The 26,678-nt window shown below is 43.7% G+C and overlaps 1 protein-coding gene and 1 pseudogene across 1 annotated transcript in view; both read left to right on the top strand.

Annotated features, from left to right (window-relative positions):
* Positions 1–16,729, top strand: part of RASGRP1 (RAS guanyl releasing protein 1) — a 58,309-nt gene extending 41,580 nt beyond the window's left edge. The window contains exons 9-16 of the mRNA XM_066612288.1: positions 3,401–3,481; positions 4,220–4,324; positions 5,860–5,969; positions 9,380–9,524; positions 10,856–10,892; positions 12,076–12,222; positions 14,197–14,567; positions 16,598–16,729. Of these exons, the coding sequence (XP_066468385.1) occupies positions 3,401–3,481; positions 4,220–4,324; positions 5,860–5,969; positions 9,380–9,524; positions 10,856–10,892; positions 12,076–12,222; positions 14,197–14,567; positions 16,598–16,729 (1,128 nt within the window). The remainder of the gene's footprint in view (positions 1–3,400; positions 3,482–4,219; positions 4,325–5,859; positions 5,970–9,379; positions 9,525–10,855; positions 10,893–12,075; positions 12,223–14,196; positions 14,568–16,597) is intronic.
* Positions 16,730–17,869: 1,140 nt separating this feature from the next.
* On the top strand, positions 17,870–17,986 carry LOC136637097 (5S ribosomal RNA; annotated as a pseudogene).
* The last annotated feature ends 8,692 nt before the right edge of the window (positions 17,987–26,678 follow it).

The raw sequence follows: 26,678 nt of genomic DNA, 5'->3' as shown, positions 1-26,678 counted from the left end.
CAATCCTGTAGGTCTCTAAAATACAACTAAATACCAACAGGCAGGTAAGTACCGTATTTGATTCCTGAGAACCAGCTAAGGCAGCAGTTTCCTAACTTATCGCTGCTGCGATGCCCTTGGAACCCAGAAATAAGTGGTGATGATGCAAAACACATCATGTGATGGTGTTATCGCTACTTACTCACTACCAGCTTTGGAGGCCAAACGTGAGCCTCAAACTCGCGGTTAGAGGGTCATGGTGGGTGGGAGGTTTTTCCCCAGCGGGTGGTTTTTGTATGCTGCAGCTCTGCCTGCCACACGAAGCTTCCTGTCACTGCTTGGAGGCTCACGCTGCTGCCTTGCTACCGTGCCATGGGGATACCGGGACGCCCAGCTGAGTGCCTTGTGACGCCCTGAGCATCGCGACGCGCAGTTTGGAAACAGCTGAGGTCAGGCTATGTTTGTGTGCTTTCCTAAATGAAGATCAGAATCATTTGATCCACTTCCTTGAGATGTTGGGCAGCCATGATGCTGCTACTCAGACTATAGTGGTGTACGGTGCTTCATTAGGACCCATTCAAATGCAATCACAGTGCCAATTTTAGGGGACATCCGCTAAAACTGAGTGTCAGGAGAGCTAGAACAGACAAAAGAAAATATTGCTTTACCCAGCATGTAATTAGTCTGTGGAACTCCTTGCCTCAGGATGTGGTGATGGCATCTGCCCTAGATGCCCTTAAAAGGGGACTGTGCAGATTTCTGGATGAAAAAAATTCCATCACAGGTTACGAGCCATGATGGGTATGTCCAGTCTGAGATTAGCTGGTCGCTCATCTTGAGGGCTGGGCAGGAATTTTTTCTGTTATCCAAACTGGCTGTGGATGACAGTTTTTTTCACCTGCCCCAGACTGGTGAGGGAGGAAAGGTTTGTTCAGTAGGTTTCATGCATTAAAAATTGGTCGCTGTGGTGTCTTCATTGGGTGGAGGGGGAGGGTAAATAGAATGCCAGATGCAGGGGAGTGGCAGTGAGATGCAAGTATCTGGTGGTCTTGTGTGCTCCCTGAAGGGAGCTGCTGGTGGGCTGGGGCATTTGGTGGGCCGCTGAAGGGAGCTGCTGGTGCCCCTGGGGCATTTGGTGGGCCGCTGTGAGATACAGGAAGCTGGACTCGATGGGCCCTGGACTGATCCAGCAGGGCTTTTCTGATGTTCTTATGTTGTAGTTGGAGTTTTAAATCACATCCACATGTTTTCATGCATCTGTAATGATGTCAACCTCCACAATCATCTTCTCTCTAAGGACAATTAGAACTGTGCCAGTGGTGCACCTTTGAAGTATGTGTGCTTAAGCATGGATGCTGAAAATGCAACACAGCCAACCAGTATGGGAGGCCAGTTGTAAATGTTCCACAGAACCCCAAACTCATGAAAGCAATGCGTTTGGTAGCAGCCACACTGTAGCAGTGCATTTTGAATTGTCTAGTGGTGCAATCCTAGGCACATCTGCCCAGAAGTAAGTCCAATTTCTTTTTCACTGGATTATATTCCCAGGAAAATGCGTGTAGGATTGCATCTGAAGTAACTCCCTCACCCTGCCCTTTGTTATCTTGCAGCGTTTCTTGTTTTGATTCTGGAACTCAAAACATCTGCTCCTGTTGCATTTCAGCAAGAGGCTAGGGTTGGGAGGGCACATCTTGCCCTATGTCTCATTAGGCTTGTTCATGTAGTTTTAAATCATAGTTTTGTAGTATATCTGAATTAGGGCTAGGATTTGGTTTGTCCCACTCCAACTTTTCAAGTGATTGGCTCTTTGTACTGGGTTTTCTTTCTTGAGTGCTAGAATCAGTGCTGAAAACTATGTTCATAAGAACATAAGAACAGCCCCACTGGATCAGGCCATAGGCCCATCTAGTCCAGCTTCCTGTATCTCACAGCGGCCCCACCAAATGCCCCAGGGAGCACACCAGATAACAAGAGACCTGCAAGGCTTCCTGGGAATTGTAGTTAAGAACATAAGAACAGCCCCACTGGATCAGGCCATAGGCCCATCTAGTCCAGCTTCCTGTATCTCACAGCGGCCCCACCAAATGCCCCAGGGAGCACACCAGATAACAAGAGACCTGCAAGGCTTCCTGGGAATTGTAGTTAAGAACATAATAACAGCCCCACTGGATCAGGCCATAGGCCCATCTAGTCCAACTTCCTGTATCTCACAGCGGCCCACCAAATGCCCCAGGGAGCACACCAGATAACCTCATCCTGGTGCCCTCCCTTGCATCTGGCCTTCTGACATAGCCCATTTCTAAAATCAGGAGGCTGCACATACACATTATGGCTTGTAACCCATAATGGATTTTTCCTCCAGAAACTTGTCCAATCCCCTTTTAAAGGCATCCAGGCCAGATGCCATCACCACACCCTGTGGCAAGGAGTTCCACAGACCAACCACACGCTGCATAAAGAAATAATTTCTTTTGTCTGGCCTAAATCTCCCAACACTCAATTTTAGTGGATGTCCCTTAGTTCTGGTGTTATGTGAGAGTGTACAGAGCATCTCTCTATCCACTTTATCCTTCCCATGCATAATCTTGTATGTCTCAATCATGTCCCCCCTCAGGCGTCTCTTTTCTAGGCTGAAGAGACCCAAACGCCGTAGCCTTTCCTCATAAGGAAAGTGTCCCAGCCCAGTAATCATCTTAGTTGCTCTCTTTTGCACCTTTTCCATTTCTACTATATCCTTTTTGAGATGTGGCAATCGGAACTTTGTTCATTCTTTGTTGCTTGGAAAACAGAAGCCTAAAATTATGATGCTGCTGCTGATGCCCCACCCCTGGGGGCTGGGGACAAGAATAGGCCTTTAGTTTGGCTGTACTTGTCGTAAGAGGCGACTAAACAGCCACCGGGTAGATGGGACTCGTCAGTCTGGGAAGGCAGCTCATCTGAGAGAAGGGAAACTCTGATCCCAAACCTCCACTGCCTTGTGGCTACATCCAGTTATGGAAAAGGCTTCAGGAGACAACCTCGAGGCAAAATACGGAGCTGGAGTCCCTGAGGCAGTTCATGGCTGAACACAGTCACGTTCTGGCAACTCCTGTGACGCCGCTGGAACCAACCGTATTGGCTTCTGCCTTTCCATTGGACCATTTCAGAGACGTGGAGAGGGGGGATTGGCTGCATGGGAAACAGTCTATCCTCCATATCTACTTTACCTAGGCTTCGTGCAGTGGAGAGGACACTCTGTTCCAGAGCCACCATTCAGAGCACGATACGATAGTCTTCCGAAACTGAAGGATGCCAACAACAGCTGCTGTTTATAATTTTTTTAATGGTTTGTGTGATATATTGCATGTAGACAAGCTACTGATGTACAAAACCCAAATGCATCGGGCAAGCAGCAGTAAATTATTTCTGTGTTTGTTTTCAGTTGTCCCTTGATCTTTATTATACAGAAGATGAAATTTATGAACTTTCATATGCACGAGAGCCAAGAAGTCACCGAGCTGCAGTAAGAATCCTAAGAAAAGATTTTATTTTATAACTTCTGTGCATTAAGCCTGGATACAATGATATATATTTTATTGCAATACTGCTAAGTCATATCTAAATGATAAAACTTTTATGTGTAACATTTTTAAATATTACAAATATAGAAAAAGTGCAGTGCTCGCCAAGTACAGTTTAACATCTTCCATGCTTATGAAAATGATATGTCTGTGACTTTAATTGCATGCTTAGGGGGGCTGCACTCTCCCTTAAAAAGCAGGTTTGCAGTCTGAAGATGCAAGTCCATGTGGAAGAAGTCCATGTGGGCATTTATCAGTTTTGGCTGATTCACCATTTACAACCTTTCTCAGAAATGATCCAGTTATCCTTGCTGCAGTCACCTCCCAGTTGGACAACTGTAATGTCGGAGTCTGGTTGTGAACTGGGGCCGCTCACTGTGATCACATCATCCTGATTCTTTGTGAATTGTATCAGTTTGTTTACAAGCTCAACGCAAGATGCTGATTATGAGCTTTTTAAGTCCTAAAAAAGGGTTTGAGAAATGACCCATTGTTCAGAAGACCCCCTGTTCTTAGGAAAATGTGCATAGGACAATTATCTGTTTCCTATATAAGTGCTGAAAAACTCCTATGAACGTTTCAAGGCTTGTAAAGATGACTGCTGGCAGAAAGTGCGTTGGTAACCTATCTTCAATAATACAAAATGCATTAAAAATATATCTATATGATCCTTATTTTAGCCTTTGACACCTTCTAAACCACCCGTAGTAGCCGACTGGGCTTCTGGCATAGCCCCAAAACCTGATCCAAAGATCATTAGCAAGCATGTTCAGAGAATGGTAGATGTAAGTATGTCACATTATCGAATATATGGTTTTTCATTCATTATGGGAGTCTATAGCGCTCTTGCATGTGTCCTATCCCTCTTAGTGGTATCATTTCCACCATGAATTGGGACCACCACGCAATCTGTCCTTTCAGCAGCCCCCCCCCCCGTGAAATGCAGCAAGGAAAATTGTAATTCATATTGTGATTGCTGCCGTTCAACTGGAGATAGAAAACTCGCTATAGGGATGCTGATCTCTGCAGAGATCATAACGTGTGACCCCGACATACAAGAAACTTGCTGCTGTCCTGAAGAGGTCAAGTTTGGTTGGTTGGCAACCTTCAGTCTCGAAAGACTGTGGTATAAGCCTACAATAGCTGGTATTCCCAGGCGGTCTCCCATCCAAGTACTAACCAGGCCTGACCCTGCTTAGCTTCTGAGATCAGATGAGATCGGGCATGTGCAGGATAAATGTCTTCAGTGTCATAAATACCTTGAAATTCACTGGCCACGAGAAGAGTGATAGGGGCGTGGGAAGGGAAGGGATGTAAGTGGATATATGATATATTATGACAGTAAAGAAGGACTGAAAAAGAAAATCAGATAGGTGCCTTAACAATGTGGTGTTACACTCTTTGCCATGTTACGCAATGTACATGACATGAGGAATTTAAACTTTAGAGTTAGATGTGCAGTTGACAAAGATGTAATATTATGTACTTAGTTCTGCAGAAGGCCAAGTGCAGAAACCAGCTGTTTTCAACCACTCTGCCTTGGCACATTGGCGCACCATAAATAGTCTGCAGATGTGCCTTGGGAGTTTGTGGGAGGGTCATTAGTAGTAGTAGTACAACTGGGGGATATGAGCCCCAGGCCAGCAATGCGGTGTATGTTGTCAATTGTCAACAAACTGATGGAGCGCCTTGACAATAAGAACATAAGAACAGCCCCACTGGATCAGGCCATAGGCCCATCTAGTCCAACTTCCTGTATCTCACAGCGGCCCACCAAATGCCCCAGGGAGCACACCAAATCACAAGAGACCTGCAAGGCCTCCTGGGAATTGTAGTTTAAGAACAGCCCCACTGGATCAGGCCATAGGCCCATCTAGTCCAGCTTCCTGTATCTCACAGCGGCCCACCAAATGCCCCAGGGAGCACACCAGATAACAAGAGACCTCATCCTGGTGCCCTCCCTTGCATCTGGCATTCTGACATATTTTAGCGCCTTCTCAGTGTGCCAAGAGATGAAAAAGATTGAAAGTCACTGGCATGAACCTTCATTAGTACAACTTGCTGAGGTCCTGTTCTCCATTAGCAGTACTAGAATACCTGTATGTCATTCAAGTATCTGGCCTGTGGAATACTGCCTATATAAGAGCTATAGAAATTGTCTGTTAGTCAACATGTCCACAAGGTTTTTTTCTTACAATTCTGTTCTGGAATTAATTTTTAAAATATGTATTATAAAACACAGAGTTTAATAACTGATTTAAACTATAACATGAGAAGTACATATTGTTTCAGTTTTGAATATTCCTGTTGCTTTATCCAGTCAGTTTTCAAAAATTATGACCATGATCAGGATGGATACATTTCTCAGGAAGAATTTGAGAAGATAGCAGCAAGCTTTCCTTTCTCATTTTGCATAATGGACAAGGACAGGTAGGTGTACATCCCAATGTTGTTTTTGCATTAACTTTTGCATATTTTTTTTCTAATTGCAGAGATGCCAAAATATCTCTCAAAATTATCAGGGAATGGACAACAAAAATATAACTTGAGTTATTTGCAGATGGGCAAGTCTTCTTCTGTCTCATCCATTGGCTGTAAGTTGTCCTGAAGACCATGTAGGAATAAACAGTGCACGTGATTCAGTGCTTATTTGTACACTCAAAGAAGCAGAAAAGGAAGGAGTGTGAGTGGTCATCCTGACCACTCATCTCACTGCTCAGGTCACTCACTTTGAACCCAGGAGGCATGAGAGAGTGAAGCTGTCCAGAGAGCAGTATTCTGACAAAGGAACACCAGTGCAGATGTCAGACGTAGCAGTTGTGCATTACCCATACTTATTGCCTAAGCAGGAATATTCTGATTCCAAAGTAGTGTAAGTGCTGACTAGTTGGTGGGCAGCCCAGTCCTAACCTGCTCTGGCACTGCCAGGCCACATGGCCTGCACTGTATCCAGTGTAGTTAGGAGGTAGCTGGAGGTCTTCTGGAGATAAGGGGATATTTTTCCCCTTACCCTGAGTAATGCCCCAGCCTGCCCTGTGGGACTACTTGGACTTCTGTCAGCTATATAGCGATATAGCTGGCAGAAGTCCTCATGGCACTATATAAGGCTGCCTGACCTAGGAGGGAGGATAGAATATGATGGAGGAGGCCTCTGCCCCAGTCTGATATCTCCCTGCCCAAGAATGCCCCCCCTACCTCTGAAACACCCTCTCTCTCCTAGTCTCCAGTGGGTTTCATGCACCAGCTGGCATGAAACCCACCATAGTCAGTGGCCAGGGGTTCGGATCTGGTGCTGGTGGACTAGTGCAGGCTGCTCACTTACAAGTCATTGTTTAATGCTTTATGGTGTTTTTACGATGGCTTGCTCGGGCGTAGCAACCACTGTACCAGGAGAGCACCAGAATAGCACCAGAATTGGCACAGTGAGCCAGTTTTCTGAAGTGTCTGGTGATAAATCTCATGTATGACCCTTCTTTCTCATGATCAAAGGTCGTGGCTGTCACTTCAGATGTGCCTGATAAGAAGAATGAAAGTGCATTCCCTCCAGGACTCCAAAAGCAGTCGCTCCTCTGTCAAGTGGAGGAAATGCAGTACTGTACTGAGTTGTGGTAGTTGGTTCCAAGTCTGGTACCAAGACAGCAGCACATAGCTCTTTGAGATTGTGACCACTGGTTGGGATGCTGCCGCTTTTGAAGGAAGTTCACTACTTCCTTCACTTCACTCACTTCCTTCACTTCCTTTCTAGACCATTAGCTGCTACGGCAGTGGACATTTTCCAGTACTGACATTATCCTGTTCTTAAATGGAACTGAAGGAACTGTTCTTAAGTGAGCTGCTGCAAGATGATTTGCAGGTCTTTCTCCATGAATATTAAGGTGCCAGACAAGTCCCTCTATAACGTGCAGAGAGTCTGTACTGTAATATGTAGGAATGAATATCTTGAGAAATACCAACTTCGACCGTGGGCGTGGTGGGAAGAGCAGAACTGTAATCACCTCCAGAACACTAAAAGCAGTTGGTCTCCTGTGAAATGGAGAAAATACAGTACCATTCAGTTGCGATTATTGATTCCCAGCTTCGGCACCAAGATGGTAGCCATGAAGTTGCAGGTGAGAACCATCAGACAGCTGGCTGTTACCAGAAGTGACAATACTACTTAAGGTGCTGTGGTTGGGATCTCCATGCCTTGTTGGGACTCCAGTCCTGCTTCCAACAGCAGGCTTCTTTCTAGAAGTTTTGGAATGGGAGGGCTCTAAGGAACCCTGGTTGACACTGGGCACTCTGGTTGACACTGACCTTGGAGTAGGAAACAATCAGGAGTGCTGAAGAGATGGACATGCTGCCGGCGCACTTGTTAGTACCTTTTGTTCTTCAGTTCAGAGCATGGCGCTCAAAAATGGAACAGGCTTCATGTTGTGGTTCTTTAAAAGTCAAAACTAGCACTTTAAATTCAGCCGAGAAATGAACCAGCAGCCAGTGTAGTTTGGTCTGACTGAGCTGAACTGATGGGCCCCAGCAACACATGGGCAGCTGCATTGTGCACTAGTTGCAGTTTCCGGACCATCTTCTGAGGCAGCCCCCTGTAGAGCATATTACAGTAGTTAATCCAGATGTCACTAGGGCATGAGTCAACATGGAGAGGTCTGAGCTTTTCTCAATTTTTCTTTTTAATGCACCTAGTTACATTTTTATATTCTGAGTGCGTGTGCCATGGGCACTTTGGAAACCTAGAGATTGTGATCTCGGCAGTACAGACGCACAGCTGGTACTGTTTTTTTTGCAAACGTCCTGTAAGGCACACCTGGGATACCCTGTGCTGAGCCTAGCGCCAACTGGATGCCGCCTGGAGCTAGGCAAGAGGTCCAGGTGGCAGCGAGGGCCTTGGGGGCAAGGGGAAGCGTTCTGGGTGGGGGAGAGCAAGTGGAGGACGGTGTGGGGTGAAGAATTGGGCAGGAGAGGGGGGTGGAACTGGTGGAGCGCTGCTCAGTTGGATCTCGAACTCTGTGACGGGCTAGAAAGCCCAACATGGAGTCCCTCAAGTCTGCGCCAGCAAAATAGCTGGTGCAGACTAGAGAAGCCCCATTGCTAGGCTTGGGGCTTTCCCTGGGAAAGGGGACAAAAGTCCCCTTCCCGCAAGGCTACCATGGGGCTGCAGGAAGCAGCAGTAGCCGCTTTGGTGCTGCTGCACCTGGAGGTGGAGCTGCCTTTAGGATTGGGCTCCTTAAGAGGAAACTGATCCTATCTTGCATTGCTTTCAGGGAGGGAAATGGTCTCTCTGGACCACATTTTTGAGTTTCCTCTCAGTTGGGCAGCCTTAAGCTTAGATGTACATCACTACATGTAACAATTCCAAGTAAGCATCTTGTTTATCTCGCTTGCCTTCAAAGGGGTTAACAGTAGAACTAGAGAACATGAACTCTTTCGTGTTTAGGGTAACCCTGTTGTTCGGTTTTCTTCCTCCAAGCCTGTTCATTGTCCAGAATGGTGTTAGAATTTGTAAAGAGCAATTTGAAGGCACAGTGTTAGGAATTATTCCCTGGAATCTTCTTTTGTTTTGATAATTGTGCAGCGTGTTCAGAATCAGTTGTGAAACCTGCTCCCTAAGCTGTGTTTGTTGAATTTTAAATGAACTCCTGCAGAAATTGCAACCTGCTTGAAAGGAGTGTGCGTGTGTGTGTGATATATTTGTAGATACTCCTTGCTGTGAAAGTGAATTAGTACACTTACCTTAGTTGGTGGTTGTGTGGGTGGGGAGAGCAAGCAGAGGGGGAGATGCTGTTAACTCTTTGCTCTTCTGCAAATATTAAACCCCAGTTGACTCCTTTGTTATTTATTTGTAGGGAAGGTCTGATTAGCAAGGATGAAATAACAGCTTACTTTATGAGGGCCAGCTCGATCTATTCTAAATTGGGCCTTGGCTTCGCCCACAACTTCCAGGAGACCACTTACCTGAAACCTACGTTCTGTGACAACTGTGCTGGATTTGTAAGCTTGGGTGTTTGGAGGGGACATTTTTAAAAGTAAATTGTACCATATAATGTGCATAGCAAGACTGTTCCCATAAGAACATGTTTTATCATAATGTCAGTGCTACTTGCCTTTAATGATCTGTTTGTGAGCTGCCAAAAGAGTGATGGAGCACAGCCAAATGGTAGGTGGGTTACATGCCTGGGCGTGCATCCAATTCCAGATTGGGTTCCCTGTGTCTCTGTATGAGGTAGCCTCACATGCCAATATTTTTTAGAACAAATGTGGCAGTCTCATTTGGACTTCACAGAGACATGCTGAGGGTTGCTGTGGGAGACACAAGGTCTTCCCTGATCTCTCTTCCCTCCCTCCTCCTCTTTTTCATAGGGTAGGGGCCACTACAGCGAATGCCCTCACATAGGGAGCCACCAGCTACAGCTCGAAAGGTAGTGGGATTTCAAGAATGTCTCCCTAAAAGACCTCGTAGGGCAGGCAGATCCGCATGTGGGAAGCCAGTGGTCCTAGGCTATGTAGGGCTCTGAAGGTAATAACCAGCACCTTGAATCATGCCTGAAACATTTTGGTTGCCAGTGTACCTGCATCAACCTGGCCAAGGTGCTGAAGTGCTCTTAGCTGGGACATGTTACCAGTCAACTTCTTGAGATCGTTTGGCTAAGTAGTCTCTCTGATCACCCAGCCTAAAGTATGTGGTGGGGTGTGTTTGTGTATGTGAGCATGCGTGGATCTGTGGATGCCCAAACACACACACACACCCCACTCATTTCATGGAGACTATGATGGTAATGACTTAGGGCCCAATCCTATCCAATTTTCCAGCCCCAGTGCAACTACAATGCAGCCCCATGGTAAGGGAACAAATATTCCCTTACCTTAAGGAGGTCTCTGTGACTGCTGCCCCACTACAAGATGCAGTGCATGCCCCATTAGCACAGTTGCACCGGCACTGGAAAATTGGATAGGATTGGGCCCCTAGGCTGTAATCCTATGCACACTTGCCAAGGAGTAAATCTCATTGACTATAATGTGACTTACTTCCAAGTAGACATGCCTAGGATTGGGCTGCTAGATCTTCTCATGGGCGGTGGTAAACTTTTGCTTTCATTAGCTTTCCTGTTTGTAAATTTATTCTTCCGTTAAATAAGCTAAATGCCTTTTTCACAGGAGGTAAAGGAACAGCCACAGGCTTCCGAACATATGGGTGGGTGATCATTCTGTTCTATTCATGTGATTTTGTGGAAGACAAGACCAGGTTTGAGGAATGGTGTGAATTGCCTGCCTGAAATTTAGTGTAGCATTATAAAGATATCTTTCTTTTGCTCACATTTCAGCTTTGGGGAGTTATTAAGCAAGGATATCGCTGCAAGGGTAAGCAACATTCTTATTTAGTTGATAGATAATGTTTAAAGAAGACTTGCTAAGACCAATAGTGGTTCTTCTCTGCAAGGGTACCATATTCACAGCCCTAATTGGCCCATAGCCAGGGAGATAGACCAGTGATGCACTAAACTTGCTCCCAGTGTGGAAGGGATTGTCACTCCTGAATCGGCCTTTTCAGCCACACTAGACGCTGTGCCAGAACCACCATTCAGAGCACGATACCAGAGTCTTTCGAGACTGAAGGTTGCCAACTACTAATTTTGGTTTGAAACTTTCCTTTTCTTTAACAGCAGACCCAAGAGCCATCTGCTGGCAGAAGGCCCACATTTGTAAGAAGTTGAAAGGGTCTATCATGAATGACCTAAAGCAGAGTTTCTCAAACTGTGGGTCGGGACCCACTGGGTGGGTCACAAGCCAATTTCAAGTGGGTCCCCATTCATTTCAATATTTTATTATTAATATATTAGACTTGATGGTACCATGGTATGTGACTCCATTTTGGGAAATGTTACAGATCTGTACTCTTAACAAGCTACTGTTTATATTCTTTTAACAATGATAATCAATGGAACTTACTCCTGGGTAAGTGTGGGTAGGATTGCAGCCTAGGATTGTTAAAAATTTTCCTGCTTGATGACGTCACTTCCAGTCACGACATCCCTTCTGGTGGGTCCTGGCAGATTCTCATTCTAAAAAGTGGGTCCCGGTGCTAATTGTGTGAGAACCACTGACCTAGAGATTTCAAACCCTCTGATCCTGTCCCTTTTTCCTCCCTCTTCCTCCGATTTTATAAATCACTCCTCTCTCCCCTCCCTAAAACAATGAGAGGCAGCACTTGGGGCAAAAGATATGGGATTTATTTGCTCCCCCCACACTTTCAGTTATTAAATTTAGAAGTTTATTTATTAGCTGGTTTTTGGTTAAGTTGGACCAGCACGTTACATTCTAAATGCATCTTAAAATATGCAAGTCACACAAGTCCTACAAGCCACTGTAAAGAAATGCAATCTCCGCTAATTTCAGTGCAGTAGTTTTGTAGCATTTCGTAAGGCGAATGTAAAATGCAGACATAAGACTTCTGGTTCTGGGGGTGGAGTTCTTGGTATGAAAACATGCCTCTTTAGTTTCTGCCACTGCAACAAGAGTTTCCCTTGTTTTTATCTGTGTGCAGATTGTGGGATGAACTGTCACAAGCAATGCAAGGATCTCGTAGTGTTTGAATGCAAGAGACGATTCAAAGCCACAGCTGTAGATAACAGCCCTGCATCAGCCCTGGCCTCTAGCCTCTGTCCCATGGGACTTAAAGAGCACATGCATGGTAAGAAAGCTTCCTAACATTATCTCTACTTAAGACCCAGTTTCATCTCTGCTCCTGTCCTATGTCACCATTTCCAACCGAGAGACTGACTAAGTAGTGTTTGCTTATTTAGCATGGTATTTTTTTAAAATCCCAATAATAGCAAGATGCAGAGAGAAATGGCTTTAGATGGTGGCTTTCTCATTGTTGACACATCAGTTCAGAAATGTTAATTTCACCCAAATCAAGAACAGCATTGGTGGAATCATAAGATGTGGTCAAGCAGACAGGATAACTGCACTAGAGCAGCAGCTGCCATTTGCAACAATGAAAGGCCATCATCTTCCTGTTGTGTATCTCTTGCTTTTTTTTTTTCTTTCTGGAACCGACGCAAACTAATTCTCAGAACCAAATTATAACATGAGGGACAGACGTGAACACGAATGCTAACATTCAGCTTGGGCACACAGAGAAAGCTATTGATTATAATTTGACGAGAGCTGGTGCAACATCCTTGCTAAGAGCCTGACAGCCCAATCCTACACTCGGCGGTGTCGCCACGTGCAGCGGTGCCAAAACGGCTTCTGCTGTATCCAGCAGCACCTCCAGGGCCCCCGGACGTCTTCTTCCCCTGACGAAAGCCCCAAGCCTCACAATGGGGCTTCTCAAGTCTGCACGGGCTTTTTTGCTAGCGCAGATATGAGAGCCTCCGTGTTGGGCTTTGGAGGATAGGGCTCTGCTGGTCTGAACCCCTCCAGCCCCTGAAAGTCCTTACCACTACCCGGAGTTCTTCTCTTGCTTCGGATGGCATCCGTCCAGTGCTGGTCCAGCACTGACAAGCGCACCTTCCTCTCTGGGTGTCAGCTGGAGCTCAGCGCTGGCGCTAGAGGCCCATAGGATTGGGCCCTGAGGGCCCATCCCTATCCAGCTTTCTAGCACCAGTGCAGCCACAATGCAGTTCCAAGGTAAGGGTACAAAGGTTCCCTTACCTTGAGGAAGCCTCCATGACTATATTCCCCCCCCCACTGCAGGATGCAGTGCATGCCCTGTTGGCACAGCTGCATCAGGAGACAGGGAAGCTGGGATGATCTCTGGAGGGCTGGGTGCACATTCCAGGTAAATTATTGCAGCACCACTTTGGCCCCACCCCCAGGGATTCCAGCATCCGCAGGTCTTGGCATCCTTTGGTGGGTCCTGGAACAGATCCCCTGCAGATACTGGGGGCTCACCTGTATATTAATCAATACTTTGTTTATATGAATTTGATCAGTAAAGGATCCTTCCCTACCACACCCTCATTTTTGTTCTTGCATCTTGAAATTGAATTAAGATCTTCATGCCCTTTTCTTTATTTTCACACCCTTCATGGATTTATCTGTCCAGTCTGCAGGACTTGTTGTTGTGTTGGTAGTAAAGATTCCTTGCTTAATTTTACTGAAATTCCTTGGCTGCACCAAGAGGTTGCTGTGCAATCACTTACTCTAGTGTTCACAGCCTCTCACGTGCATTACCTTTCATCTAGAGCTGTTATGATTTTTATATTCTGTGATTTATGATTTTGTGGGTGTTAAGCCACCTTGAATGCCTCTTCGAAGGTGGAATGGGAGGATGTAAATGTTTTTTAAAAATGACATGAATTCTCAGTAGCCCTGACAACAGGCTATAAGTAGACCAGTATTAGTGTCTTTGAATTATGCATTATTTAAAAGTATTATTATCCCCACATTACAGATAATAACATAGTTTTCTTTTTTTCACTTTTACCATTTTTTTTTTTCACAGAGACTTGCCCACTAAAACCTCAGGAGGGTGAAAATGGGAATGAGTGGGTAGAAATAGAGTTCTAGGAAAGGCATTGTGTAGTTCCTTCTATGAATATTCACTTCATCTGTGCGCTTGGCATTTCAGTAGAACCTTCAGCTCACTTTAAGCACTGCGCTGCTTTCACTTCCCATGTTCATCATGTTCTTTGCATTCTGTGGTTGTTTTCTACAGGGCTGGAGGAGGGAGGGTTTCCCTTTCCCAATGGAGAAGTGGTGGAGCACCGTGAAGACAGCAAAGACAGAACAATTATGGTTATGGGTGAGTTGCCTCAGAAGATCTCAGTGAGACTGAAGCCAGCAGTGGAACACAAGGGCGTGCAGACAGACCTAGAACTTTTGCATGGTGATGGACTCCCCAGGCAGCAGAGAGAGTCAGCAATGCCACCTGACAATACCTTTCTCCAGCCTACTCCTCTGTCTCCGTGTCCAAGCCCAATACTGAGCCGTAAAAAGGCCTACGTAAAGTGGGAAAACAAGGACTTCAGTCAGAAAGCAAAGGAAGAGCCATCTACTATAAAACCTTCATACCAAGAACTGGAACAGGTGTGTGAAATTATCACTTTGAGTTGTGAATTGTCATACAACATGCTGTTCCCTGTGTAAAACCTTCCAACCGACCCTCAACTCTGTGAATGTAGAATAGGAAAAATTATCATGAATTTTCCAGAGTCTGCAAGAGAGAAATTGCCAAGCATTTCCAAACAAAAGCAATGTCACTGTGACAATTACACATGTCTAAAAATGTAACGTGGAAACGTTGAATCCATTTTGCTCATTTTTGGAAAATAGTGCTTGCTGTAAGGTTTTGGAAATGAATGGGCAGCACACATTTTGCTCCCAGGCTAGATGTATGTCTTCATTACACTTTTGGACATGGTATTCGAGGAAACCATTAACCTTCTTCCTTTCCTAAAAAAAAAAAAAAAATTATGTTGCAGTGGTTCTCAAACATTTTAGCACCAGTACCCACTTTTTAGAATGACAGTGTGCTGGGACCCACCAGAAGTGGGTGGTTCCATTAACCAGGTTCCTTTAACCTGGAAGTGATGTCATGTTTTACACTCCCTTACAACAAAAGCAAATCAATTAATGAATTAAATTAGTAAGTAAATTAAAAGTTTACAATAAGAATAAGTTCAAAAATTTATTTAAAATAAAGAAGAGTCCTCCTAACCCTCCCAAGTAATTATTAATCTCTTAAAAAAAAAATTCCCAAACATCCCAAAGGCTGTAATCCTGTCCACACTTACCCGGGAGTAAACCCCATTGACTACAGTGTTAAAAGCAGATACATAGTAACCTGTTAAAAGTACATATCTGTAACATTTCCCCAAATGCAGCCCATACCATGGTAGCATCATGTCTAATACAGGTCCAACCTTGTTATACACAGATTTTTTATACACTGATTTGACTCAACACGAATGACCACTGCAAATGAGAAGGAATGTGCTCATCCCTGGAGAAGGGGGAAAATGCACCTTTAAAATGCTTTTCTTACTGTTGTAGAGATTTTTATCTCAACAGGATGAGAAGGGCCCTTTAAATTAAAGGAAAACAGTCCTTTACAATAGTTAGAGAGAGGGCAGCCAGCTGACAATCCATCAATCATTCTCTCTCCAAGCTACTTTCTAAGAGCCTGGAGAGAGACTGAATGTTGGATCGTCCTCTATCTCAACATCACAAAGGTCAGCAAGGGTGTTTTTAAATCACCTGAGCAATGGACTTTGTTTTTTTAAATTGATTTGCTATAGAGGGATTTTTGCCATCCACCTGAGTTCTGGGAACAAACCCATGAGAATAATGAGACTCAACCTGTATATTAAAAAGCAAAATACACATTGAAATGAATGGGGATCCATCTGAAATTGGCTCACAACCCACCTACTGGATCCTCACCCACAGTTTGAGAAACACTGGTATAGTGGATGTACTGAAGATGCATCCATAAGGGTCATACCAGATGTTATGGGAAATATCTTTCAAGGATGGTGTGGGGAACTAGCACATTTTAACAATTGATCCTAATTGTACTCCCTGCATGCTATTTTAATTAGGAAAAAAAAGTTTAATTGCGACCCTTTTTCTAATTAAATAGCCTGTGTGGGATGTGTGATCAGGACTGAAACCAGAGTGAGGGCAGAGCTAAAGCTTCTGTGCTCTCTGCTGTGCCTTATTTTGTAATTCTCTCCTTCCCATGTGCTGTTAAAAAACATTAGTGCACAATATGTGTTCCTAATAACATCTAGATCAGCTGTTAGAAAAGATGTCTGCTCTTACTTACAGTGATATAGAAAATGCCCTGTTTTGCACATGAAAGCATGTGTTTACCCAGCTATCAAATACTCCTTTAAGAGATGCAACAGTGATAATTGCTCCCCTCTTATGATGATAGTTTTATATCTTTCACTTCATTTACTCTTCAAGCTGTTATAATTTGGAAAATAGTTAAGTTACACCAACCTGAAGAATAAGATACCAGTTGAGCAAATCCTCTGTTAAATAGGACTGAGACTAATGAGACTGTTTTTAAAGCCTGTTCTGTTAACACCAAGATCTGTATTTTCCTTTAGGAAAGAAATATTCTTTCAACAGAGAATGAGGCTTTGAAGCTGAGGCTTAGACAGGCGCATATGAAAATTGAGCTGCTCAGCATTAGAAGAAACCACATATTAGACAAGAGGGAACATGGAGAATGCTTGTAGCCAACAAATTGGGAGCTCCTCTGCAGGTTTTGAAGCTGAAGGGGCCTTTTGAGACTGGTGCACATAAGCATATGCAAAGTTGCAGGATTTTAAACAAAGGTATTACTGTTGAATTTTCCTGCTCTGCTTGATGTTGATACCCCTGGATATCTGCATGCTCTGTTAACTGACTTAAAATAGTTTGCCTTCTGTTTGGTGGAAACAATGTCATGTGGAATTCCATTTAATTAGGGGAAGGGGCATCCTTGTTGTCTGTGGCAAGGTAACCAAATTCCATTGCCGAAGAAGAATGCATGAAAGACGTCTCCATGGGCACCTCCGTATCTAGAACTGGAAATCTGTTGTGACTGAGAGCAAGTTTTCTAGCAACAGGAGACAGTTTTCATCTCAAAAATGGCTCCACAGAGGTTGTGTTTAAACCAAAAGAGACTTGGTGGGGAAACTCAGAACTCTCAATAAGGCCCAGTCTTGAAAATGAACTTACTTTGGGCAGTATGAGGGGGAAAATATAAGTGGGGATGAGATGTTTTCTTTGTGCCTTGTAAGCTGTGTTTCTAGCCACACAAACGCAAGACAAGATTCAGCCAAAGTGAAATCCCATTGAATTGGATCGGTTAAAAACGTGGGTTTTTCCCCATTGAAATTAATGGATCTTAAATATTTTTTCACTCTAACTCACCTTGGGTTTCTCTTGCTAGCCATTATAACCTAAGAGGCCCAGACTCCCAAACTTGTGCTGGCAGATTTAATAAGCCAAATGGACTGAGGTGAAAGGCACATCCTGCCTTTTCAAGATCTTGCCTCTTCAGGAATCTTGTCCACATCTATACTTTGCACGACCCTGGACTGATTTAATAGAGCTTCAGGCCCAAATCCTAACCAACTTTCCAGCACTGGCATATCTGGACCAATGGGACGTGTGCTGCATCCTGAAGTTGGGTGGCACTCATGGAGGCCTCCTCAGAGTAAGGGAATGTTTGTTCCCTTACCCCAGAACTGCATTGCCCTTATGTCAGTGCTGGAAAGTGGGTTAGGACTGCACCCTTAGCTACTGCTGGAGCTGAAACAACCCTGGCATCCATATGGGAGCATATATGAGTAGATGGTAGCACTTGTGCAAGAGAGATTCCTGGTAGACTATGCAGCAGCTGTTACCCTGCACATGCCCGATCTCATCCGATCTCAGAAGCTAAGCAGGGTCCAGCCTGGTTAGTATTTGGATGGGAGACCGCCTGGGAATACCAGGTGCTGTAGGCTTATACCATAGTCTTTCGAGACTGAAGGTTGCCAACCATGCCACAATTGAAACCTGTGCATTCTTCTCAGCAAAAAGTTGAAGGTAAGCCTTGGGTTCACTGTGTGTGTGTGTGTGTGTGTGTTTGGGAAGGCAAGATTTTGCATTCAAATAATTGCAGAATCTCTTGATTGAGGCTACACAGCCCCATCCTATCCATGTCTACTCAGAAGTAAGAACCTATTGGAGTCAATGGGGCTTACTCACAGGAAAGTGTGGATAGAATTGGGTTGTTAATCTCTCCCCACAATGAATGCTGGTTTGAATGAATGTGCAAATCAAAGGTTTCTTTCCTTTTCCTTGAGAGAATCTTAATTGTTCTTAAAAGCAGAAAATGTCCAAAAAGGTTCTCGGATATCAACTTAATATTTCATTACTTGGCAACTGATAGTAAATGATTGGGGGGTGATATATCCAGAGCCCCAGTCTTGGTATAAATACACTTACATACTTGTCTTTTCAAGTTGGTTTGCGTTTTCACATGAAGAGTTCCACTTCTTTCTCAACAATGAAATCTATGGAGCATCTGCTAGACATTTCCACTATGTGTGGGCTGTAGATTCAGCCACGGGCTAGTATTCAATGCAAATGCTTCCACATGATCATGATTTTGCAGGAGCAATTAAGCCCCATCCACATTGCAAACTAGCTAAAATCATCCAGGAAGCCCTGCACATTCAGAACTTAACTTCGTGATGGCTTTTGACTTTCAATTTCAAGCTGAAAAATGCACCACAGTTTCTGCATTTTCTCTGGGTTATGGAACTTAGGCTGCAATCCTAACCACACTTTCCTGAGAGTAAGCCCCATTGAACTAAATAGGACTTACTTCTGAGTAGACCTGGTTAAGGATTGTGCCCTTAGTGTACTAGATGCCATTAGTAACTGTTTTTAAATGAATGTAGCTTAACTTTTTGTTTACTTGCCCCTTGCCAGCTTTTCAGCTCCAGCTTTTCAAACTTCAAACAGCTCCCCCCCCCCCGCTTCAAACAACTTCAAATACTGTGACTACAAAAGTTTCATACAGTTCCCAAACTGTGCACTGTGGCACCTTGAAGGCAGTGCAACAAACTCACAGGGACACCATGAGATGCCCCCTGGCACCGTCTTCTTCCCATCTCTCCTTGGTGCTACCATCTTGGATCACACAAGATCTCCCGTGATCTACGATGGCAATGCCCAGGAGAGCAGGGAAGAGGTTTCCACGAAAGAAGAGCGCCACAACCACTGTAAGTTTGGGAACCATCAGCTTAGTGACTTAGGGTAGCACCTAGAGCATGGCACTCCAAGAAGAACCATGTTCTCCATCTGCCCATCCCTATCAATGCCCAAGCTCCCTGAAAAGCCACTATTGAGAGTTGGGGGTCCCTTGGCATCAGCAAGGAATGCGCTGGGGGTGGGCTACTGAGCAATACCCAGAAATTGGGAGAAAAACTCCGAAGTAGAGTGGGTCTCTGTTAGCAGTTTCCTCCTGCCTTCTGGGCTTTTACCCCCATGGACTGCATTCCACAGTGCTGCTACCGGTCTTCCAAAGGCTTGGGAGCATCAGTGGGGCGAGGAAGGTGTTTTTCACAGCTACTAAGCTCTGAATTACACAGTCCTGGAACGAGCTGGAATCCCTAGCATGTATGCACTGCTGAAACAGAGACGCCTGCGTTGGCTCGATCGTGAGAATGGATGATGGCCGGATCCCAAAGGATCTCCTCTATGGAGAACTCGTGCAAGGAAAGCACCCTACAGGTAGACCACAGCTGCGATACAAGGACATCTGCAAGAGAGATCTAAAGGCCTTAGGAGTGGACCTCAACAGGTGGAAAACCCTGGCCTCTGAGCGGCCCGCTTGGAGGCAGGCTGTGCAGCATGGCCTTTCCCAGTTTGAAGATACACTTGGCCAACAGTCTGAGGCAAAGAAGGAAGGCCCTTAGTCAGAGAGACAGACCAGGGACAGACTGCACTTGCTCCCAGTGTGGAAGGGATTGTCACTCCTGAATTGGCCTTTTCAGCCACACTAGACGCTGTTCCAGAACCACCTTTCAGAGCGTGATACCAGAGTCTTTCGAGACTGAAGGTTGCCAACATAAAAGCTCTGAATGCTACCTTTTAAAAAATTATTTTCACCTGCCACTCACCTGCATCTGTTCACATGGCAAAGGCTGCTACGCCTCCATTCCAGTGATTCTGGGCACAGACACTCCCATGTTTGCCTAATCCAGTGTGTGCTGGTAATGGCAGAGAAATTCAGTAATGTACTAAAGATAGAGCACTTTTCGCAAGTAACACACAAAGCATAAGAAGGTGGAAATGTAAAGTTCATCTCCTTGTAAATTCATCTTCTTCAACCAAATGTGTAGTTGCTATAGTGCTGAGTTTTGGTATAGGAACTTGGGTTCAAATTCTGACTCAGATCTGATGTGCACTGAGTGGTCTCGATGGCTCAGCCTAACTTCAGAGTGAATGCAAGGCTAAAACAGGGTGAATGCAAAGCGTAGTAGAAACCAAATCAATCAATAAAACACTGCCTTTGGAAGTGGGATTGGGGTTAATAACTTTTAAAATGCATTCATTCAACATGCTTTAGTTACAGCACAATCCTATGCCTGTCTTCTCAGAAGTAAGTTTCATTGAGTTCAATAGCACTTATTTCCCAGAAGTGTGTATTACTTCATCCTTCATCACACCTGTGTACAAATAACACAAGGCAACTTTTAGTATTGCTTGTGAAAATCATCTATAGATTTCCATTTTCTAATAATTCTAGAACTGACGGATAAGTGACACACTATGAAATCAGAAATGTGTGACTGTATGTAGCTTTGTGTTCTATTTATTTACAATCTCTGTTGAAAGCTTCAAGTATATTCCATAATTTATTTTTAAAAGAATAAATATTTGCCTGGCTGGTGATTTGTACTTTGTTTCAATATATGTATGTTTACTCCTTTTGGAGTATTGATGGCTAAATAAACTGTTTTGTACTTTCATCTGTAAAAGTCCAGCTCCAATCTATGTGTAAGATGCTGTATTTAAGCAGCTACTGTAATTTAAATACGTGCATTTCAGAAACTGGTTCTAATCTCTGTTCAGTATGTTTGATACATTAATATCTAGCTACCTATTTGTCTCAGAGCGCAATCCAAAGAATGTGGTTGGCTGGTGCAAGTCTCTTGTGCCAGTCTGGGAAAGTTGCAAACTTGCCGTAAAAGCATTTTTGTGCCTCCATGTGAATTGGCTGGGCCAGCGCAGGGACGCATGCTGGCCCGTGGAGGCCAGATCCAGCTTCCGCACCAACTGCACCTGGTAAGTTTGCCAGCTGAGCCTGTGGGTGGGCAGGCAGGGAACAGGAGGTGGGGCCAGGATCCAGCTCCTAGTCCCGTTCCTGAGCAGAGTGACTCCAGGCTGCTCAGATCTATGCCACCTCTTTAGATGTTGCAGATCCAAGTAGACACATTGCGGCTGCTGCAGCTCTCCCTCAGATAAGCGAAATTTCCCCCCCCCCCTGTGCCTTGGGCCAAACCTCAGCCAGCCCAAAACTTGCACTGGATACAGTGCAGGCACTGTTCCAGTGCAAGTTAGGATTGCGCTGCCCATGACTTTCAAAACGTATGATTTTTTCTAAAGCATCTGTGAACTGAAATGAATTTAGAAAGTTACTATACACTAAAAATGTTTACTCCAGGCACCACTGAAACAAATACTGAGAACTCAGGCTGCTCTCTGCATACTCCTTTTCACATATTTCCCCCTTATTCAGTGATTTTTCTCCATGCACAGGACAGCTCTTCCTTGCATGCAAGCCCATGTGACATCCTAAAGCATCCCATGTAAATTCCCATTAGTTTTCATGGAGTCAAATTCAAAGACATTTAAAAAACAAACAAACTTATAAACGTCAATTAATAGACAGTTCAAGCTTGTTTAGCATTTGCATAAAGCTCCTTGGGAGATTTTTTTTTTAGTATAGTGTCTCACCAATATGCAGATAAAAACCAATTGTTTATCATCACCAACATGAATTATAGTGAGCTAATGGAATCTGTGAATGGATGTCAATCAGGGCTGCTACACAAGCGTTTCATAAGACTAAGATGTTTGTGATGTCGAAGAAGGTCCTGCCCTGGATAACATTACACTTTTCCTGAAGGTGCAGGTTATGCAGCCTGCCAGTGTTTCTGGACCCGTTGCTGGGTGATAAATAGGCAGGGGAAAGCCATGGATAAATATACACAGACTGAACCCTTCATACCTGCCCTGTCTGACTTCCAATTAATATATGACAGAAACTTCATTTAGGGCTGCAGGTTGGTTAACAAAAATGAGTCACTAGGAATATATTACACAGGCTACAAGCAGCTGCACTGGTTGTCCAGATAATTTCTGGGCACAATTCAGAGTGTTTTTCATTGACCTGGGAATGGCCGGAGCCCAGTGGAAAATGCAGAAGCTTTGCATGCAGGAGCTCCTGGGTTCAAATCCTGGCATTAGGTAGAACAGAAGAAAATTATGGTCTAAAATTTTGGAGAGCTGCTGCCTGTCAACAACACTGAGGGATCACTGGTCTGGCTCTGCGGAAGACAGCTTCCTATGACCTTTACCACCCTAATAGGCAAACAAGTTATCTGAAGGAAGCCTTGCACCTATCTATTTCCTACTGTGATTTGAGGAGCTTGAACACACACCCTTGACAGTTTCGTATGCCTTAAACTGAAAGTGGCCAGAGCAGTGGTCCCATCCAGCAGGAGCACAGCACGTTGTTAAGCACACACATTAACTGTTGCAGCACAGTCAGTCCTGTAGAGTGACCTGCTTTCAGTAACTGAAGGACAACAGCCTATGCAAAGCTTTCCTCTGTGCTTGTAGTTTCCTGAATTGGTGGGTGTGAAAATGAGCTTTTAAAAAAAAAAGTCTACATTTCAGTCATAGACACAGGGGATCTTCCTATCCCCTACAGAGCAGCATCTATCTTAGGGAGCTGAGACAATTTTAATATTCCAAAATGATGAGTATGTCTTGACTTCCCCTATTTTCCTTTTGCATTTTCTGTACAGACAGCATGAGATGGGAAAGACCCAGTCTTATTAGTGCAGTTACTTATTAAATATTTTCTATCCTGCCTTTCTGCCTTCAAAAGTGCAACCACCACAGAGAACAGAAGCTAAACAAAAACCAATCAAAAATCAAATAATCAGCTACGTGGTCGTAAATGAGCTTGAGCAAAAGTGCTTGAGCTGTGACCAAATTTTTCGTGTGCTACCTGCTCCTGGCTCCTTTCTTTTGAGCTATGTGTGTTCATGATAAGATTTCACTATCACAAGCCCAATACACTATCCAAATACTATTTGCGTCAATAATTCATAGGTATCATTTCCAATGCCTGCAAATGTATTTGCTGTTGCTCAAATCATCATGTTATACAACAGGGGTGATAAAATTGCAGCTCATGAGTCACATATGACTATTTTACATATAATGTCCAGCTTTTGGAAATATGTTGGCTGAGCTCATCTTGCATCACAATTAATATAAAAGGTTAATATAAATGTTTTATAATTATTTACCAGGACTCCACTGGATTAAAGCATATCCAGTTCATAGTAAGTAAATATATTTAAGAATGTAAATGCTTCTTAAATATTGCAGCTCTTCAGCATCTGTATGTGGCTCTTATATTAAGCAAATTTGGCCACCCCTATTATAAACGTATAGCAGTTGTCCTGAACCTTTGAAAATAGCATGCAACCATTCCGATGTTCATAATATAATGTACATGTACTGTACTGTGGGATGCACACTCCCTTTTTAACAGCATCACAACTTAACACACCTACAGCTCCAGGGGGTTATTCAGTTTAAAAAAGTACATTAATGTGAGTCATTCCATGCTCACTAATGTCTGAACAGGATGAAGGTATTAGAAAAGCCAGCAAACAGTCTTAATTGTGCGATATTTCAATAGCAGTTTTATGTTATTGCCTTAAGATAATTGCTTTATGGTAATAGCTATGGTAAGATGGTAATAGCTGTGAAACTATTACAATCAAAGAAACCGACTTTCAGGATATATAGCCTATAAAAGATGAAGTGCAATTTCTTTAATATTTATTAAAATTGTGAAAGTTACAAAGTAATCTTTTTCCCCCCTTTCTTTCTACCAAGCCTGTTCCCATTCTGCCTGATAATCTTGGTCTGATCATTCAAAAGTATCACAAAGACTTACAACTGAGTGTTAGCACCAGGTGCAATTCTCATGTTTATTTTCAACATAGTAATGTGTCAAGATTCCCCCTCCCCATCAGTTGCATGCAGAGAACATTTCTTAATGTAGGTGCTCCCCCATGTGGCAACAGTTGGTATTTACCATCGAGCAGCATGTCAAAGACTGGGAATTAACTCTGTCTGGCAATCTAGGAAATCTGCTAGTTCTCAACTATTAACATAGTACCTAGGAATGAACACCAGCTGTCAATATATGGAGCACATTTATAAAGTTGAACTGAGTTTCAGGCACATAATGGTAGCTTAGATATTCTATAAAAGTGTCATTCTTGCTTATGTAAAAAAATTTAAAGATATGAAGTCACAGCTAGCACCATGCTTAAAATAATAGACAGGACCTTATCCAGTCGTCATGGAGATTCCATGGTTACACAATGCCCAGGGACATGTCAGTAAGGCCCTCCCCCCAGCATTGTGCTCCATGTCTGAATAAATCCTTGCAGAAATCCTAATTTTCCTAGTCTAACCCCATATGTGCAAGGCAAGAATCTCCAGCATTTGCACTGAATCTTCCAGTTTTTCCAGACAAGTATTGGAGATGCTGCTTTTAGCCGAACTGAAAAGTACCCTGTGTAATTTGGGAGCAAAGCATGTGTCTGCTCCCTCTGCTTTCCGCACCGCTACACAAGAAACAGGCTTCGGTTGCCCCAGTTGCTGCTGTTCTACAAATGCCCCAGAAGTGGCCAGAGAAGAGATCTTTCAGGGAATACATGAACTTTAGAAGAAGAGTCCTGCTGGACTAGACAAAAAGGCTATCTAGTCTAGCAACCTACTTCTCACAGTAGCCAAGCAGATGCTTCAGGAAAGCTCACAAGCTGGGCTTGAAAGCAATAGCTCTTTCTCCCACTGTCACAACTTACCTTTGAACCTGGAAGCTCCATATAGCCACTGATAAGCTACTAGCCTTCACCCTATCTTATGCAAGTGAATTCTACTAATGCAGATTCCTAATTTGGACAGGACAAACAAAGTACAAGTCACTGACTCTTCCCCAGTGGCAGCCTGTAATATATGATGTAATATATGATTACCCCTGCTAATTGGGTAAGAGGCACTTTTTCAAGTGGGTGCTCCTTTTTTTTAGCAGGGGGAGAGTAACTGGCCCACCTCACCCCAGCACTGTCTGTTCTAGTGGCTGTCTGCTGGTATTCCTTGGCATCTTTTTAGATTGTGAGCCCTTTTGGGACAGGGAGCCATTTAGTTATTTGATTTTTCTCTGTAAACTGCTTTGTGAACTTTTAGTTGAAAAGCGGTATATAAATACTGTTAATAATAATAATGATGCCATTTTAAAAGAAAAGCTGGCATTACACAGATGCAACATGCTAGTTCCATCCACTGAAATCCAACTGAATGGTGTGTGCAAAAAAGAGAAGTAATGACAACATTACAGTACTTTTATTTGTCAGTGCTCACAAATGTAAACAACTTACTTCTTAAATGGAAAGGGTAGCATCCCAGCTAGGAGATCCCTCCAGAAATGAAAGGAGCATTCTGCTCAAGCAAACACCTCTTGCAAGGACCATGGCCATGCAAGAAACATGCAAGAACACAAAGCTTCTTCCATTCTTGGAGCGAGCCCCTAACTGTGGAAGCACTAGTAGAGATGCTATCCAGAATATTTTTCAGATGGTGGTCAAAAAAACATTCATTTGATGTACATGAGAACAAAGGAAAATGTCTAAGCACAAAACTAAATTCCTAACCCAAACTATTCACTTAAACCTTCAGCTTTACAAAATACTCTATTCAGGTTTAACATATACAAAGTTTGAGTTACAGAAGATGTTCTAATAATGAATCTGTTGATTCATTTATTGCATTTTCTATAGCACCAACAAACACACTGTGTAAAAACCCAAATTGCCAATATTTGGCCTGGCTGATTGTTAGCTTTGTCTCAAGTGTCTTTTAAATTAGGGAGGCTAGGGAATGTTTAAAAAATAATTTTTTTCACTTAAAAACAGGTTATAGCTCTCTTGGTTTTCACTCCCTTGCAACAGAGAGCAATACGAAGAGCTATCCATAAACTGGTTTTAAAAATCATTCCATATAACATTGTTCCATATAACAGCCCACATTTTAGCTTATGAAGCATACGCATGTAAGTCAGCAAAAGACAAAGCAGGAAAATCATAATTATTTCATTGAGGACAAAGGGCAGGAGAGACCGAGGCCTTATAGATGGCAAACAAGCCTGGAGCTCCTGAAAAAACTTTCTTCTGCTTGCTGCACAGATCAGAAAGTGCTTGTTTAAAACAATTCCTGGGGCTGGTCACTCATAATGTGGACCAAGGCTATGCAAGTCAAAGATGGAGTAAAGTAGGGGAACGTATTCATGTGTTGTTTCCACGCACATCCACTCATGCAGATATTTTGTAT

Source organism: Tiliqua scincoides, chromosome 1 (assembly GCF_035046505.1).
Source record: "Tiliqua scincoides isolate rTilSci1 chromosome 1, rTilSci1.hap2, whole genome shotgun sequence".
Lineage (NCBI taxonomy): Eukaryota > Metazoa > Chordata > Lepidosauria > Squamata > Scincidae > Tiliqua > Tiliqua scincoides.
Note: the sequence above shows the minus strand (reverse complement) of the source record. Positions and strands in the feature narration are given on the sequence as shown.